Source organism: Oncorhynchus masou, chromosome 32 (assembly GCF_036934945.1).
Source record: "Oncorhynchus masou masou isolate Uvic2021 chromosome 32, UVic_Omas_1.1, whole genome shotgun sequence".
Taxonomy (NCBI): Eukaryota; Metazoa; Chordata; class Actinopteri; order Salmoniformes; family Salmonidae; genus Oncorhynchus; species Oncorhynchus masou.
Genome location: NC_088243.1, coordinates 26108525 through 26127691, shown reverse-complemented (window position 1 = coordinate 26127691; position 19167 = coordinate 26108525). Strand labels below are relative to the sequence as shown.

At 43.4% G+C, this 19167-nt stretch overlaps 1 protein-coding gene across 3 annotated transcripts in view; it reads right to left on the bottom strand.

Annotated features, from left to right (window-relative positions):
• Positions 1 to 10645: 10645 nt before the first annotated feature.
• The window catches only part of LOC135525791 (protein jagged-2-like), a 37501-nt gene continuing 28979 nt past the window's right edge, over positions 10646 to 19167 (bottom strand). For all 3 annotated transcript variants that reach the window (XM_064953655.1, XM_064953656.1, XM_064953657.1), the window contains 2 exons: positions 15175 to 15334; positions 10646 to 15058 (listed from right to left, as the gene is read on the bottom strand). In XM_064953655.1, coding sequence (XP_064809727.1) covers positions 14568 to 15058; positions 15175 to 15334 — 651 coding nt within the window. In that variant the 3' untranslated portion in view covers positions 10646 to 14567. The remainder of the gene's footprint in view (positions 15059 to 15174; positions 15335 to 19167) is intronic.

Here is a 19167-nt window from a genome sequence, read left to right as displayed (position 1 = left end):
AACACCTCCACTACACTGATCCTCAAAAAAGGGGCCCCACTAGGGTGCATGCTCAGCCCCCTCCTGTACTCCCGGTTTGCCTTCTAGATGGTAGCGGGGTGAACAGACCGTTGGCTCGGGTGGCTGAGGTCCTTGATCATTTTCTTGGCGTTCCTGTGACACCGGGTACTGTAGATGTAGAGCAGGCATTGTGCCCCGGGTGATGCGTTGGGCTAACCGCACCACCCACTGGAGAGCCCTGCGTTTGAGGATGTTTTTTAAAATGTATTTTATTTCACCTTCATTTAACCAGGTAGGCCAGTTGACAACAAGTTCTCATTTACAACTAAGACCTGGCCAAGATAAAGCAAAGCAGTGCGACAAAAACAACACAGAGTTACACATGGGATAAACAAATGTACAGTTAATAACACAATAGAAAAATCTTTATACAGTGTGTGCAAATGGAGTAAGGAGGTATGGCAATAAATAGGCCAGAGTAGTGAAGTAATTACAGTTTAGCAAATTAACACAAGTGTAGATGTGAAGATGATGATGTGCAAGTAGAAATACGGGTGTGCAAAAAAGTAAATAAAACAATGTGGGGATGAGGTAGGTAGTTGAATGGGCTATTTACAGATGGGTTATGTACAGCTGCAGAGATCGGCAAACTGTTCCGATAGCTGATGCTTAAAGTTAGTGAGGGAGATGGGATTTTTGCAATTCGTTCCAGTCATTGGCAGCAGAGAACTGGAAGGAAAGGAGGCCAAATCAGGTGTTGGCTTTGGGGATGACCAGTGAGATATTTCTGCTGGAGCGCGTACTACGGGTGGGTGTTGTTATGGTGACCAGTGAGCTGAGAAAAGGCAGAGGTTCAGTTGCTGTGCAAGGCGGTGATACAGCCCAACAGAATGCTCTCGATGGTGCATCTGTACAAGTTTGTGTGTGTGTGTGAGATCCACAGTGTCTCATTATTTCCACTGTTGATCGATAAAGGCCCCTGATAAAACGACTTTGATTCCATGACACACCACAGACTAGACCAGAGAATTGTAGTACACAATGCAAAAGTATTTCATCCATCAACGCAAACTATCTATCTATATATGATTGGCCCGGGCTCTCCTGTTTGCCTAGACAAGCACGGGTAGGTACGTACTGTAGATGAATGTTTACGCAGAAAGCGGCTCAGCGTTGACAGTAATGTGTGAGAGGGAAACAAAGGAGAATTTACCCCTCCATGTATTAATGGTTCAATAGCATCTTATAGTTTCTCAAATGATGTCCTCCTCTCTTTTATGTAATGGCAAATTCTTTAGGCCCTTCCTGGAGATGAGAAGAGATGGGTTTGTGTTGGCAGGGACAAACTGAGCTGGGTAATCACCAAGAGTGGAGAGACCCGGATGTACAGTAGAGACAAGCACTCAATACCAACCAGCTCCAATCTCCTGTCTGCATATCCTGACACCATCAGCTCATGTTTCACAGCATGATAATACACGGCCCCATGTCGCAAGGATCTGTTCACAATTCCTGGAACCTGAAAAGGTCAGAGTTCTTCCATGGTCTGCATACTCACCAAACAATTCACCCGTTGAGCATGTTCGGAATGCTCTGGATCGACAGCTACAATAGCGTGTTCCAGTTCCCGCAATTATCCAGCAACTCAAATCAAATCACATTTTATTAGTCACATGCGCCGAATACAACAGGTGTAGACCTTGCAGTGAAATGCTTACTTACAAGCCCCTAACCAACAATGCAGTTTAGAAAATAAGAATAAGAAATAAAAGGAACAAGTAATTAAAGAGCAGCAGTAAAATAACCATTGTGAGACTATATGCAAGGGGTACCTGTACAGAGTTGATGTGTGGGGGCACCAGTTAGTCAAGGTAATTGAGGTAATATGTACATGTAGGTAGAGTTATTAAAGTGACTATGTATAGATAATAACAGACAGTAGTGGCGCAAAAGACGGGGTGGGCAATGCAAAAAGTCTGGGTAGCCATTTGATTAGATATTCAGTAGTCTTAGAAGCTGTTCAGAAGCCTCTTGGACCGAGACTTGGCGCTCCGGTCCTGCTTGCAGTGCGGTAGCAGAGAAAAAAGTCTATGATTTTTGTGGCTGGAGTCTTTTACAATTTTTAGGGCCTTCCTCTGACACCACATGGTATAGAGGTCCTGGATGGCAGGAAGCTTGGCCCCAGTGATGTACTGGGCCATACGCACTACCCTCTGTAGTGCCTTGTGGTCGGAGGCCGAGTAGTTACCATACTAGGCAGTGATGCAACCGGTCAGGATGCTCTCAATGGTGCAGCTGTAGAACCTTCTGAGGATCTGAGGACCCATGCCAAATCTTTTCAGTCTCCTGAGTGGGAGTAGGTTTTGTTGTGCCCTCTTCACGACTGTCTTGGTGAGTTTGGACCATGTTAGTTTGTTGGTGATGTGGACACCAAGGAACTTGAAGCTCTCAACCTGCTCTACTACAGCCCCATCGATGAGAATGGGGGCTTGCTCAGTCCTCCTTTTCGTGTAGTCCACAATCATCTCCTTTGTCTTGATGATGTTGCAGGAGAGGTTGTTGTCCTAACATCACACGGCCAGGTCTCTGACCTCCTTCCCATCGGCTGTCTCCCATAGGCTGTCTCCCATAGGCTGTCTCCCATAGGCTGTCTCGATCATTGCCTGTGATCAGGCCTACCACTGTTGTGTCATCGGCAAACTTAATGATGGTGTTGGAGTCGTGCCTGACCGTGTAGTCATGAGTGAATAGGGAGTACAGGAGGGGACTGAGCATGCACCCTGAGGGGGCCCCGTGTTGAGTATCAGTGTGGCGGATGTGTTGTTACCTACATTTACCACCTGGGGTGGCCTGTCAGGAAGTCCAGGATCCAGTTGCAGAGGGAGGTGTTAGGTCCCAGGGTCCTTAGCTTATCGAGCTTATCAATTATGTTGTTACGTCCGTCGTCGGAATGAGACCAAAGCGCAATGTGGAAAATGTTCATCTTCTTTATTTAAAATGAACACACAAAAAAAAGATAAACAAACGTAAAGTTCTGCAGAGCAAAACAGCTACTGTGCAAAAACAAGATCCCACAAACTCAGGTGGAAAACAGGCTGCCTAAGTATGATTCCCAATCAGAGACAACGATAGACAGCTGCCTCTGATTGGGAACCATACCAGGCCAACAAAGAAATAACAAACTAGAATGTCCACCCAAATCACACCCTGACCGAACCAAATAGAGAAATAAACAGGCTCTCTAAGATCAGGGCGTGACATATGTCATACCCTGATACCACGGCAGCTATATACACTGTGTTTGATTTAATAATCATAATACATTGTTCCTTCTTAATGGCCCACTCCTTAATTTAAACGATACAAAACTTCTGTAAGTATCACAGTGGGCCTAATGTAAAATAATGCCTGTATGAACTGTATGAGCATGAGTCTTGTTCTGAACCACCTAAAACATGTCATAATGACTGTGAATATACTGTGTCGTCTATATTTACATTTACATTTAAATCATTTAGCAGACGCTCTTATCCAGAGCGACTTACAAATATATGGATCTTCTGGCTATGTTCACTTTTTGATTTAGTAGATGTTAATGCTGTCATGGTGTTGGTTTTTCTCCTGCAGGAATTCTCTGACTTTTCTGGGTTATAGAAACAAATGGGCAGATCAGAACACCATTGATTAAAATACCAAACCAGATGCTCAACATGTGGGGGTGGATTTTAATAATTGACTCAGAGAAAAAACAGATTTGTATCATCCCTTTAGTAAATATCTTCTTCCTTTGATGCTGTCAGTTATGACCTTTTAGCTGCTACCTGTGGTTGTGGGTTTGGATTAAATCCCTTCTCTAACATAGTCCAGCATGTACAGAAATGTCCTCTGACAGTAGCAATATGGATTCCACACCTTACTGCAGAGTGAAAGTAATGTGTTGAAAGAGAGGGAGACAGAGCAGTGAGATAAAGAGAGGCACAGCGAGAGAAGCCCAGAGAAAAAGACACAAGATGAGCAGCGTGCAGTTCGTAAGAGCCTCACCATTCTCACGCTTGACGAGCTCTCCCATAATGACAGGCAATATGGGACTTAATCACGCATTAAGCCTTATTGTTGCACCTCTGGCCAACTGGTGACACAGAGCTCAGTCAATCCGGTGGTCCTGAGCCAACCCCTCAGGCACTGGCCACTCCGGCCATCGTGCATGCAATTAGCATGATGTAAGACCATCCCATCTCTGTGAGAGAGGAGGGTGAGCGAGAGAGGCAGATACAGACAATGAGAAGGAGAGAGAGAGAGAGGTCAGAAAGTCAACACGTTCGTGCGACTGGATGGCTGTCTGTGCAGCGTTCACTGAACTGGCGCTGACTAAAAGCTTGCTATGTCTGGACTGAAGAAGTTTCGTGCCATGACACATTGCTAGGGTTTTTAGGAAATGGATACAATATTGTTACCCTAATTCTTACTAAAATGTTAACAGCTAAATGTATAAATGTACTGACAAAACACTGTAAAACATATATGAGTATGTCATTTACATAATTAATGCTCAAACACTTGTATCACTTTGTGTCACATCTGCTTGGGTCATGTAGTCTTCTCTGTAAATTCTATACTCACAGGTTTTATACCCTAGGGTCAGAAGTGGGCATAACTGCATTTAGGGCAGTTCTCTGGGCGTACCAAGTTAATAAGGCAAGTTCTAGATTTTACTCAAACCCAATTTTAGACAACTAACTTAACATTTAATCTTTCCCAAAACCTTCTCTTTGATTTGGATATTTTCCATAGAACGTAGAACGAATAAACATCGAACATATACTAGGAAAACGCTTCACGTTACAATGTTTTCATAATAACGTCACCTATTAACCTTTAATAACGAAACAAAAATGACATACATTTTCATATTCCATCTATTGCCATGACCACCATTGTGGCTGATGGAAACCATTGTTCCAAAGACCCTTTATTTCATGTTTAATGTTCTGAGGCTGGTTCCTCATAGTAATAGGACAAAGGAATTTGTCTGTGGCCTGAGATTTACCAGGGACGCGAGGGGTCATAAACCCCCACATCTTCAGACCCCTAGATCTCTCCTCCTCTGTTGGGGTGAGAGATACTCTGTAGGGTTGTGGTCTCCTGTAACCTGACCTGATCAGGACAGTCATGACACATAATAGCTATACTTTCCCCCTTGGTAAAATACCCTAATATATCTTCTCCCAGTCGCAGTAAAACGTTTACATAAGAAGATCCAGTCCATTTGTAATGAGGGATGAAGAAAGATATTGAGTTATGGCATTCCTCTATTGGTTGGGGCTTGTCTGTAATGATGTAGCCCAGGGCATAATGTGCATGTATGAGTGGTAGGCCGCATTATAAACACTTAGATCATGATTTTATAAAGTTAACAAGTGGCTAGAACCGTTTGCTGAACCAGGACCAGGGGGATTTTTTGAAAACATACTTTTTTATTTAACTTTTCTCACTGTTTACTGTGCTTGAAGTAAACTAGCCAGTTGATCACTTACAGTAGTCAGTGAGAGCTGCATGTTTTCCAATGAAGAAATTCTAAACCCTAGCACTGCTCTCAGACTGGGCTTTGTTATAGAGAAGTGACTGGCTGCTTCACCGGGTAGATGTTGTGTTGTTTAATACAGATGTTTTTCTAACAGGACGGGGGACTGACTGACATCTCTGACATAGTTAATTACATTATTAGGAGGGGGATGCGGGGGGTGCCTTATGTACCGTAATGTACTGTTACTTTTCCTCCTGCCTAAAAATGCATACTCACAGGACAAATTAATCTACGTCAACTATTCTGATGTAGGATCCTACACTCTTATTACTGTACTAAATCACAGAGATTTTTCTCAGCATGAAAAGCATGGAGCTGCAGGAGGACAGTGCTCATCGTTTTGAGTCCTCCTCCCCAGACTTTGATGTGAAAGGTCTGGCAGAAGCTCCCTCGTTGCATTTCACGGGAGAATATTCAGTGTCAGGAACATCTGGGATTGCACTAAGTAGGGCTTACTTGGCAGGCGGTCATATTGACACCATCCTAACAACGCCTTTCATCTCTGTTTGAACCTGTGGATTCAACTCGAACCCTCCCTGGGCCATAACGGGAGGAGTCGTTGTCCTGCTGCAAGCACAGACCAAGGTGTGGCAGCAACTCCCTCTGAGATGAGGAGGAATCTCACTGAACCCAGCCTCTTTCCCTTTTCCACTATCCTTGAGAATCAGGCCTATATATTTTTCTCTCTACGTACACGCTATCCAGGATCCTCCCTCCACTTTGAATTCCTACCATTATTCTTCCCAAGGCTAAATCTGGTGGTGCCATTGAGAAATCCCTCCAATAAAAATGTAGTGATCAGTTCATTAAGCAATAACCAGTCATTTTGTGGTAATAAGGTGATGTTATTTGAGACTGTGTTTATTAGGATTGACAGTGAGAGGACCTTGTCCAACAGTAGCAGCTCTGTTTCATCATCCCGTGCCTGACCAGGAAGTCTGGTCTTCCTGTGTCTGACTGTGATCTGTGCCAATGATCTGGGCAAAAATAGTTAGTGTAGAGAGGGACTACTACGAGGAGTATCGTCGAGTAAAGTCATTAAGGCCTGGGTGGGTTCACGTCCGTGTATCTGGGTCAGACTAAAAGCAGCAACAGCAGGTTAGCAAATGAGAGAATACCTTGGCTACTCTGGTGCTGCATGAGATACACTGGCACTGGGCTTTCCCTCACTACGCTACCCTGGGTTAGTCTATTACTGACCCAGTCCCATGTGTTTACCTGATGTGGTCACTACATTACCCTGGATCATTCTATTACAGACCTGGGTTTGCTATTCATAGGGAAGAGGGTGCCATTTCGAGAAGAGGGTGTCATTTTGGACACACTACTGTTCCACTGACTCACCACCACTGTGTTTACCTCATGTCGATACCCCTCACTCGTGGGATCCTAGGAGATCCTGGAATGGGCAGTCCTTTTTCCACCAGATGCATCATCCTCCTGAACAGATTATCCAACAGAGTGACACTGTGAGGAGGTTAGGAGGCTGGTTAAACTTTGAACAGACCAGATAATCCATCACATTTTGGCTACAGCTGTGTGATAATGATTGAAGTAACTGACATCAGAACACAATTACAGGCCAGTCATGAGATGCTCTGTTTTTGTGAGAAAGGATGTAGCTCAGCTGCAGTCTTCACATTTGAAAAGTCAGATAATCATCACATACACCTGAATTGGAATGACATAGAGAAATTATCAATTCAAATTTGATTGGTTGCATACACATATTTAGCAGATGTTATTGCGGGTGTAGCTTGTGTTCCTAGCTCCAACTGTGCAATAATATCTAACAATACCCAACAATACACACTAATCTAAAAGTAAAATAATGGAAATAAGAAATATAGAAATATTTGGACAAGCAATGGCAGAGTCCGGAGTAGAGATCTATATATACATATGATGGGACGTATAGCCATTCCGGACAGCATGTGGATAGAATTTATAGTATATCCGAAGAATACGTAGGATAGAATAGTATACTGTATGTACAGCAATAATTGAATAAATAAATATGAAATGGGTGAAACAGTGTGTAAACATTATTGAAGTGACCAGTGTTCCATTATTAAAGTGACCTGTGTTCCATGTCAATGTACATAGGGCAGCAGCCTCTAACGTACAGGGATGAGTAACCAAGTGGTAGCCGGCTAGAGACAGTGACTATGTTCAGGGCAGGGTACTGATGGCTATTTAACAGTCTGATGGCCTTGAGATCGAAGCTGTTTTTAAGTCTCTCGGTCCAAGATTTGATGCACCTGTACTTACCTCGCCTTCTGGATGATAGCGGTGTGAACAGGCCCATGGCTCCCGGTGGCTGAGGTCTTTGATGATCTTCATGGCCTTCCTGTGACACCGGGTGCTGTAGATGTCCTGAAGCGCAGGCAGTGTACTCCCGGTGATGCGTTGGGCTGACCGCACCACCCTCTGGAGAGCCCTGCGTTCGGAGGTGATACAGCCCGACAGGATGCTCTTAATGGTGCTTCTGTAAAACTTTGTGAGGGTTTTAGTGGCCAAACAGAAGTTCTACAGCCTCCTGAGGTTAAAGAGGCTCTGTTGTGCCTTCTTTACCACACTGTCTGCGAGGGTGGACCATTTCGGATTGTCAGTGATGTATACACAGTGAAACTTAAAGCTTTTCACCTTCTCCACTGTGGACCCGTCGATGTGGATGGGGTCGTGCTCCCTTTGCTGCCACCTGAAGTCCACGATCAGCTCTTTCATTTAGTTGACTTTGGCTGAGAGGTCATTTTCCTGGCACCACTTTGCGTTAAATGCAAATTCCTCTGTCAGTTCACATATTCTTCTCTCACACAACCGGCTCCTAAAACCCTAGACCATTGTTATTCTAACTTTGGAAAAGCTGACCACGACTCCATTTTGTTGCTCCCAGCCTATAGACAGAAACTAAAACAGGAAGCTCCCGCGTTCAGGTCTGTTCAACGCTGGTCAGACCAATCGGATTCCACGCTTCAAGATTGCTTCGATCACGAGGACTGGGATATGTTCTGCATTGCGGCGAACAACAACATTGACGGATACGCTGATTCAGTGAGTGAGTTTATTAGCAAGTGCATCGGTGATGTTGTACCCACAGTGTCTATAAAAACATTCCCCAACCAGAAACCGTGGATTGATGGCAGCATTCGCGCAAACTGAACCAAAACCCGAACCACTGCTTTTAATAAGGGCAAGGTGGCCAGAAACATGACCGAATACAAACAGTATAGCTATTCCCTCCTCAATCAAGCAAGCTAAGCGTCAGTATAGAGACAAAGTGGAGGTGCAATTCAACGGCTCAGACACTAGAGGTATCTTGCTCCCAGACAGACTAAATAACTTTTTTGCTCGCTTTGAGGACAATACAGTGTCACTGACACGGCCCGCTACCAAAACATGTGGACTCTCCTTTACTGTAGTCAACATGAGTAAAACATTTAAACGTGTTAACCCTCGTAAGGCTGCAGGCCCAGACGGCATTCCCAGATGGCAAACCCAACAGCTGTATGTTATTCATGTTGTCGTTCAGCCACGACTCGGTGAAACATAAGATATTACAGTTTTTAATGTCCCGTTGGTAGGATGTACATTATCGTAGTTTGTCTATTTTATTATCGCTTGATTGTACATTGGCTAATAGGACCGATGGTAAAGGTAGATTACCCTCTCGGCGATGATTCCTTTCAAGGTACCAGGACCTTCGTCCCCGATACCTCTGTCTATTTCTCCTGCGAATTACTGGGATGAGGGCCTTGTCGGGCATCTGAAGTAAATCCTTCCTGTCCTACTCGTAAGTAATCGCTGTCCTGATATCTAGAAGCGCTTTATGGTTATAAGACTGCTTTACGGTTATAAAACATACACAATAGGACAATTGGTTACGGGATTGTAAAACGGTGCCATTCTTGGGGTTGCAATCACAGCTAAAACAGTGTGATACTATGTGGATGAGGGTAACCTGTCTTGGACAGATACCCTTGACTGATTCCAGTATCTCGTAGAATCTGGTGTTGACTTACATTATTTTATTTTACCTTTATTTTACTAGGCAAGTCAGTTAAGAACAAATTCTTATTTTCAATGACGGCCTAGGAACAGTGAGTTAACTGCAGATTTGTACCTTGTCAGCTTGGGGATTTGAACTTGCAACCTTACGGTTACTAGTCCAACGCTCTAACCACTAGGCTACCCTGTCGCCCCATAATGAATGCTAGGAACACATACTGTACAGTGACATATACTGTAATGGGTGCCATTGACTCCTTCTCTCCTCTCTCTCTCCTTTATTGTGCTACCAAGTAGGTAAGTAAATCCTGTGCTGTACACACGTGACTTAACTGATATCTGATCCTGGATTCCAGACGTTTCCAATCCTTCCCAGACGACTGATGGGTTTACGATCACAGAACAGAACATATCAAACCATGGATCATTGCAGAGCCCCTATGCAGCTGCATTACTGCCATCATGTAGTTTACATGTTACTCATGTAAAGCATTAGGGCAGATGAATGCACGCAAGGGACTTACCTTATTGGTGGTTCTGAATGGGAGTCTGTAGATAGATAGCCAATCAGCTACAGAAAGATGAATCCTATAGAAACAGCAGATTAGTCAGATAGTTGAAAGAAAGGAAAGTGATTATTTCACGAGTGAGCCCATAGGTTAATCATCAAGCATGGTGGAATTGCCCTAGTGTGCCATGCTCATAGGCTGAAGTTAATAGATGAATGACATTCCGCACGCTTGCTAATAGTAAAGTAAAAGGAGAGACGTGACCCTATGCTGGCGAGGTAACATTATGGCACTACCATATAAATACCTACTATGCTGACAAGGTAACATTATAAACACTACCATATACAGTAAATACCTGGAATGCTGATGAGGTAAGACAAGCGATGTTAATTATATTGTGTTTACTAGATTAATTAAATGTGACAAGCCATTCAGACCAGCCTTCCTGATTAAACTAGCGTAAACTACATTTCAACACATTTCAACTTGTTTTCCAGTGCTAGAGGTTGTCACGTTGGCAAGAAGGATCGGGAGACAGAAGCAGGAATGCATGAGTTTTTTATTACACCCAAAATGACGGCATGCCGTGTAAAGGCACGGGGACGAAGACCCAAACAAACACAAAACAAAGGGTTGAAACCCCCAAAAAAGAGCGAGGAGTACCTCGAATAAATAACACGCGCACAATGATTAACACAAAGCCCAAAACACACAGCACAGGTTCTCACACGCACCAATGGACATTGTAACAATAATCGACAGCCCAATGGAAACCAAAGGGCACATATATACAAATACTAATCAGTGGGATTAGGGGACAGGTGTGCGGGCGTAATGATTGTTCCGGAGGAATCCGTGACAGGCTAATGGTGATAAAATTGAAAAACTGAAACAGACGTTCAAATTCCAATACTATAAAACAGGACAAAACAAAGATATTGGTATAAAATATTTTAATAAATAATTGGATTGTTCTAAAAACAAACAAAAATTCCACTAACAAACCAAGACGCAACTGCTCTTTTGTACAAAATAATTACAATGTTCTGCACATTCAGCCCATTCTCTGGGGCTAGTGGGATTCTGCTGACTGGATATGGGTAATGATTTGAATTATTTTCTTTTTGCATCATCAAAAAATATGAAACACAATTCTTGTCAGAGAATTAAAATATTAAACTGTAAAGAACAACAAAAATAATTTTCACTACCACCACTGAGGTAATGCTCAACAGATTAACTTCCTCTTTCTTAGTGCAGAAGCAGAATACAATACAAACACTGGACAACAACCACAACAACAATAATAAAACTTGTTCCCTTCATTAGACCAGTATTGAAAGCAGAAACCCAATGCACCACTGTAGGGCTGGGTAACTGAGTGATCCTGCCCAGACAAAGATTAAACCACTGGATTGCTCTAATCATGAATTTAATGGCCTTGATATTTAATTGTAGTTACTCCTGATTCTGACCCAAATCACGACGATTAAGAGCACGCTAGCACTGCTTCTGTATCAGATCAACACAAACCATCCATTCACTGGTACACCCGATGCCAGAGGAGGCTGGTGGGAGGAGCTATAGGAGGACGGGGTCATTGTAATGGCTCGAATGGAATAATGGGACCGAGGCAAACATGGTTTCCATATGTTTGATACTGTTCCATTAAATGCCAATCCAGCCATTACAATGAGCCCGTCCTCCTATAGGTCCTCCCACCAGCCTCCTCTGACCCCTGCATTACAATAGGACATTCTAACATTGACATACAGTAGCATAGCTAATGGGAGATGGTGAGCCAGCATTCACAAGGGAAACTCCCAATCGATAGCTCTGACTTAAGCAGCAGACAAGCAGACCTAGAACTAGAACTAACATCTGTGCTTACTGACAATTTTAAGTGTTGGAACATAATAAAATCAGAAAGCAAAACAAACAAGCACTTAGAATAATGTGTTTCTGTCAATGCTTTTGTGATTATGTGGGACCCTGGATATTGTCCATAAATCTGTATAAAACCTGGCCTGTGTCAACAGACACTAATAAAACGGAATGACATAATAAAAAACGAACAAAACATAAACAACCTTATTCTTTAGAATAACTATAATAAAAAGGATTACTTAAGTTACTAAATTCAAATATACACAGGCATGTTTATATTTACATATATACATTGTTCAAAGAAACACTTTTATGGTAATATCAAGTGTTGTGAAAGGACATATTTTCCCTTTATATGAATTGTTAAGTTCTGGATCAATTCTTTGAATGAGATGAAATAATAAAAGAAGGACTGAAGGAACTTTCTACCAAAGCAAATAGTGAAATAATAAAGCATAGGCCTGTAGGAAGTGATAGAGCAAAATACATGTTATTGGGATATACACAAGGTCTTTAGAAGCATTGACATGTCATGGAAAATATGTTTATGTTTCTAAACTAATGCTGATGTCAGGTGTTATACTGCTTATAGCTTTCCAAAGGTCATATATATATATATATATATGCACTACCAGTCAAAATATTTACAACACCTACTAATTCAAGAGTTTTTGTTATCATCAAAATATGAAAACATCACATATGGAATCATATAGTAACCAAAGAAGTGTTAAACGAATCAAAAATGTATTCAAGATTCTTCAAATAGCCTCCCTTTGCCTTGATGACAGTGTTGCAAACTCTTGGCATTCTCTCAACCAGCTTCACCTGGAATGCTTTTCCAACAGTCTTGAAGTAGAAGTTCCCACATATGCTGAGCACTTGTTGGCTGCTTTTCCTTCACTCTGCGGTCCGACTCATCAAACCATCTCAATTTGTTTGAGGTCATCTGATGCAGCACGCCATCGCTCTCCTTCTGGTCAAATAGCCCGTACACAGCCTGGAATTGTGTTGGGTCATTGTCCTGTTGAAAAACACATGATAGTGTGTTTAAGGCCTAACCAGATGGGATGGCGTTTCGCTGCAGAATGCTGTGGTAGCTATGCTGGTAAAGTGTGCCTTGAATTATAAAGAAATCACAGACAGTGTCAAGCAAAGCACCCACACACCACAACACCTCCTCCTCCATGCTTTATGGTGGGAAATACACATGCGGATATCATCCGTTCACCCACATCGAGTCTCACAAAGACAAGACGGTTGGAATCAAAAATCTCCAATTTGGACTCCAGACCAAAGGACAAATTTCCACCGGTCTAATGTCCATTTCTCGTGTTTCTTGGCCCAAGCAAGTCTCTTCTTCTTATTGGTGTCATTTAGTAGTTGTTTCTTTGCAGCAATTCAACCATGAAGGCCTGATTCACAGTCTCCTCTGAACAGTTGATGTTGAGATGTGTCTGTTACTTGAACTCTGTGAAGCATTTATTTGGGCTGCAATTCCTGAGGCTGGTAACTCTAATGAACTTATCCTCTGCAGCAGAGGTAAATCTGGGTCTTCCATTCCTGTGGCGGTCCTCATGAGAGCCAGTTTCATCATAGCGCTTGATGGTTTTTGCGAATGCACTTGAAGAAACTTTCAAAGTTCTTGAAATGTTCCGTGTTGACTGACCTTCATGTCTTAAAGTAATGATGGACTGCCGTTTCTCTTTGCTTATTTGAGCTGTTCTTGCCATAATATGGACTTCTTATGGCTCTCTTATGTATACCACCCCTACCTTGTCACAACACAACTGATTGCCTCAAACACATTCAATTCCACAAATTAACTTTTAAGAAGGCACACCTGTTAATTGAAATGCATTCCAGGTGACTACCTCATGAAGCTGGATGAGAGAATGCCAAGTATGTGCAAAGCTGTCATCAAGGCAAAGGGTGGCTATTTGAAGAATCGCAAATATAAAATATATTTTGATTTGTTTAACACTTTTGGTTACTACATGATTCCATGTGTTATTTCATAGTTTTGATGTCATCACTATTATTCTACAATGTAGAAAATAGTAAAAATAAAGAAAAACCCTTGAATGAGTAGATGTTCTAGAACTTTTGACCGGTAGAGTATGTATATATGTATATACACTTTTACTTTTACTTTTATACAAATTACTTTATTATACCAAGAGAACAAAGTAAATGCCCACAGTGCGGGTTAAGGCAGATAAGGACTAAATGCACTAGTAGTAATGTAGTAGTGCAACGCCTGCCTCCAATGGCAGTGCTCTCGCCAAAGTCACATGATACACAATCTTCTCAGTGACACAATGTGAAAAAAAGGTCTCTCCTTTAAAAGAAGCAACAATTTGTCAACCAAAAAAAGTAAAAAATGAAGGTCTCTCTTGGTTACTGAAATGTGAATTTGCAATGTTTTAAGTAAATAAGAAGGCTCCATGTTGCAGACAAAGAATAAAGTCAAATGAAATGCAAAACATGTCTTAAATCTTTACTATTGGTGCTTGTCTTTTTCTATTACATAGAGACATCATCTTTAGTTTGAGAAGTCCCACCACTAGCCGTGCTCATACATAATGATCTTTGACATCCTCACTGAAGTTGGCAGCGCTGAGGTTTTTACACCGGTTGTCTTTGGGACTGTGCACTGTCCGGTGGGGGGTTTTCACTGGGGCGCTACGCATCGTACAGATCACCCCCCCTTTGCACATCACTCTGTCCTGCACTCCTGCCAATGAGCACTTTTGCGTGGAGCACTTGTCTAGCTTCATCCCTCCCCTCCTCAGCTCCTCTTCCTCCTCTCCCTCAGCCCCGTCACACATCCGGTCTGGAGGGCTCATGAGTTTCTTGCATTCGTACTGAATGTCTTTGTCTAGATTGTCTATGCGCTGTGGCAAGATGACCCTCAGCGGCTCCAGAAGGTTATTGACAGTGCTGTCTTCCACTGCAGACTCTCTCTCACGCTCTTTTTTCCTCTTACGGGTCCACCACACACACACCACGATGCAGAAGATCCACAGCACACTGAACACCACGCACAGCACTGGCACCAGGTGGTCTGGAGACAGAAAGACCATAAAATTATACTTTACTATCATGTACTGTAATGCTACCTAATCGAAGCACAGTATCAAAACATGCAAAAGTTAAACCATGTCGAGTCCAGTCACTCACCCACAGACTGGGGCATGACCTGCGTCTCCACTTTGACCTCCACCACAGCCAGCATGACGGTGCTGTTGTGTCGTTTGGACAGGGCACCGATGATGGCACTGGCAACCTCCTGAATCTGATCACGGTTTCCATCCCGCTCCTGACCATCCTGATCATAAGACTGGAGGAGAGGGAGAGAGTAGGATAAATGGTGAGTCAACACAATAGGTGAGAGAGATTCACTCCTAGATTCACTCCTAGTCCTGACTTCTCACATGCGCCCCTGTAGAGCACAAAGCAGGTCTAGTTAATTGCCTAATAAGTGGACCAGAGTGTCCAGGGGGAGCAGAGGGAGATTAGCTGGATGCTGTGCACTTTAATTAGGGGGAACAATGGAGAACAGGCCAGCTGTGGCTCCCAGGCCAGCCAGCCAGTCAGTGTGAAGAATGATAAGAGAGTCAGTCAGCAAGACTCCTCTTTCTTCTCTCTGGGAAAGCAGCTGCTCATTCAAACACACACACAGCCCCTCACCCCATTCTGACATCTAACAGCCTCTAGGCTTCAGAGAGGACTAAACCAAAATGGTGCCGGAAGAAATGGCAGCAGTTTTACGAGCGCCCAACCAATTGTGCTATTATATGGGGTTTTTGGAGTTACTTGTAACTTATTTTGTACATAATGTTTCTGCAACCGTATCTTACGGCAAAAAAAGAGCTTCTGGATATCAGGACAGCGATCACTCACCTCAGATTAGACAAAGATTTTTTCTACAACAAGCAGGACGCACAGGACATTCTCGAAACACCCGACAGGGCTGACATCCCCGTTATTTGCAAGAGGAAGCGACGCAGGTACAGAGGACAAAGAGCCGAATGCCTGGTCAGGACCCGGAGAAGGCGAGTGGGAAAGCTGCCGTTACCGTCAATACTACTCGCCAACGAGCAATCATTGGACAATAAATTAGACGAGGTACGATCGCGAATATCCTACCAACGGGACATCAAAAACTGTAATATCTTATGTTTCACGGAATCGTGGCTGAATGAAGACATGGATATTCAGCTAGCGGGATATACGCTGCACCGGCAAGATAGAACAGCACACGCACACTCCGGTAAGACGAGGGGGGGGGGGCGGTCTGTGCATATTTGTAAACAACAGCTGGTGCACGACGTCTCAAGATTTTGCTCACCTGAAGTAGAGTATATTGTGATAAATTGCAGGCCACACTACTTGCCTAGAGAGTTTTCAGCTATACTTTTCGTGGCTATTTATTTATCACCACAGACAGATGCTGGCACTAATACCACACTCAGCCAGCTGTATAAGGAAATAAGCAAATAGGAAACCACTCACCCTGAGATGGCACTCCTAGTGGCCGGACACTTAAATGCAGGGAAACTTAAATCCATTCGACCAAATTTCTATCAACATGTTAAATGTGCAACCAGAGGGAAACAAATTCTAGATCACCTGTTCTCCACACAGAGACGCGTACAAAGCTCTCCCTTGCCCTCCATTTGGTAAATCCGACCTCAACTCTATCCTCCTGATACCTGCTTACAAGCAAAAATTAAAGCAGGAAGCACCAGTGACTCGGTCTATAAAAAAAGTGGTCAGATGAAGCAGATGCTAAACTACAGGACTGTTTTGCTAGCACAGACTGGAACATGTTCCAGGATTCTTCCGATGGCATTGCGGAGTACACCACATCAGTCATCAGTTTCATCAATAAGTGCATCAAGGACGTCGTCCCCACAGTGACTGTACGTACATACCCCAAACAGAAGCCATGGATTACAGGCAACATTCGCACTGAGCTAAAGGGTAGAGCTGCCTCTTTCAAAGTGCGTGACTCTAACCCGGAAGCTTACAAGAAATCCTGCTATGTCCTGCGACGAACCATCAAACAGGCAAAGCATCAACACAGCGCTAAGATTGAATCATACTACACCGGCTCCGACGCTCGTCTATGTGGCAGGGTTTGCATACTATTACAGACTACAAAGGGAAGCACAGCCGCGAGCTGCCCAGTGACACGAGCCTACAAGACGAGCTAAATCACTTCTATGCTCGCTTCAAGGCAAGCAACACTAAGGCATGCACGAGAGCATCAGCTATTCCGGATGACTGTGTGATCACGCTCTCCGTAGCCGTCATGAGTAAGACCTTTAAACAGGTCAACATACACAAGGCTGCGGGCCAGATGGATTACCAGGACCTGTGCTCCGGGCATGTGCTCACCAACTGGCAGGTGTCTTCACTGACATGTTTCAAGATGTTCAACATGTTTCAAGCAGACCACCATAGTCCCCGTGCCCAAGAACACAAAGGCAACCTGCCTAAATGACTACAGAGCCGTAGCACTCACGTCCATAGCTATGAAGTGCTTTGAAAGGTTGGTCATGGCTCACAACACCATTATCCCAGAAACCCTAGACCCACTCCAATTTTCATACCGCCCAAACAGATCCACACAGACCTTTCCCAACTGGACAAAAGGAACATTTACGTGAGAATGCTATTCATTGACTACAGCTCAGCGTTCAACGCCATAGTACCCTCAAAGCTCATTACCAAGCTAAGGATCCTGGGAGTAAATACCTCCCTCTGCAACTGGATCCTGGACTTCCTGACGGGCCGCTCCCAGGTGGTGAGGGTAGGTAGCAACACATCTGCCATGCAGATCCTCAACACTGGAGCTCCCCAGGGGTGCGTGATCAGTCCCTTCCTGTACTCCCTGTTCACCCACGACTGTATGGCCAGGCATGACTCCAACACCATCATTAAGATCGCAGACGACACAACAGTGGTAGGCCTAATCACCGACGAGACAGCCTATAGGGAGGAGGTCAGAGACCTGGCCTGGTGGTGCCAGAATAACAGCCTATCCCTCAACGTAACCAAGAGGACAGAGCACGCCCCCATTCTCATCGACGGGGCTGTAGTGGAGCAGGATGAGAGCTTCAAGTTCCTTGGTGTTCACATCAACAACAACCTTATTTTCCACCATAATTTGCAAATAAATTAATGAAAAATCCTACAATGTGATTTTCTGGATTTTTTTTTCTCATTTTGTCTGTCATAGTTGAAGTGTACCTATGATGATAATTACAGGCCTCTCATATTTTTAAGTGGGAGAACATGCACAATTGGTGACTGACTAAATACTTTTTTGCCCCACTGTATATGTATATACTGTACTCTATATCATCTACTGCATCGTTATGTAATACATGTATCACTAGCCACTTTAAACTATGCCACTTTGTTTACATACCCTACATTACTCATCTCATATGTATATACTGTACTCTATACCATCTACTGCATCTTGTCTATGCCTTTCTGTACCATCACTCTTAATGTACATATTGTCTTAATGTACATATTCTTTATCCCTTTACACTTGTGTGTATAAGGTAGTAGTTGTGGAATTGTTAGGTTAGATTACTCGCTGGTTATTACTGCATTGTTGTAAATAGAAGCATAAGCATTTCGGTACACTCGTATTAACATCTGCTAACCATGTGTATGTGACAAAATTTGATTTGAATACCTTTTTTGCACTATTGGTTAGAGCCTGTAAGTAAGCATTTCACTGTAAGGTCTACTACACCTGCACGTGGCAAATACACTTTGATTTGAGGCCTCTTACTGAGAACACACCGTTTCTGGGTCTCCATAAAACCTCTGTACTGATACAGATACATAGAGTCAGCTGGATGGGACTACTCTGCCAAACTCAGATCCAGAACACAAGACTCAAATTAGGTTGAAATAAAACGACATCACGATCATGTTGAGTTTAGACTATTCCATAATGGTCTAACAAAGCACAACTAACATCACTGTAAGCCTTTGGAGGGTCTATTATTAAACTCAGTACTAAGCTATGAGGACATCAGACAACACCCTCCATTAAGGGCTTAGTGCCGTGTAGAGCCCGATTTCCCGTGTCTTACTGGAGAGGAGAGCCTGGGTAGCCACACCAGTCCGAGAGAGAGAGAAACA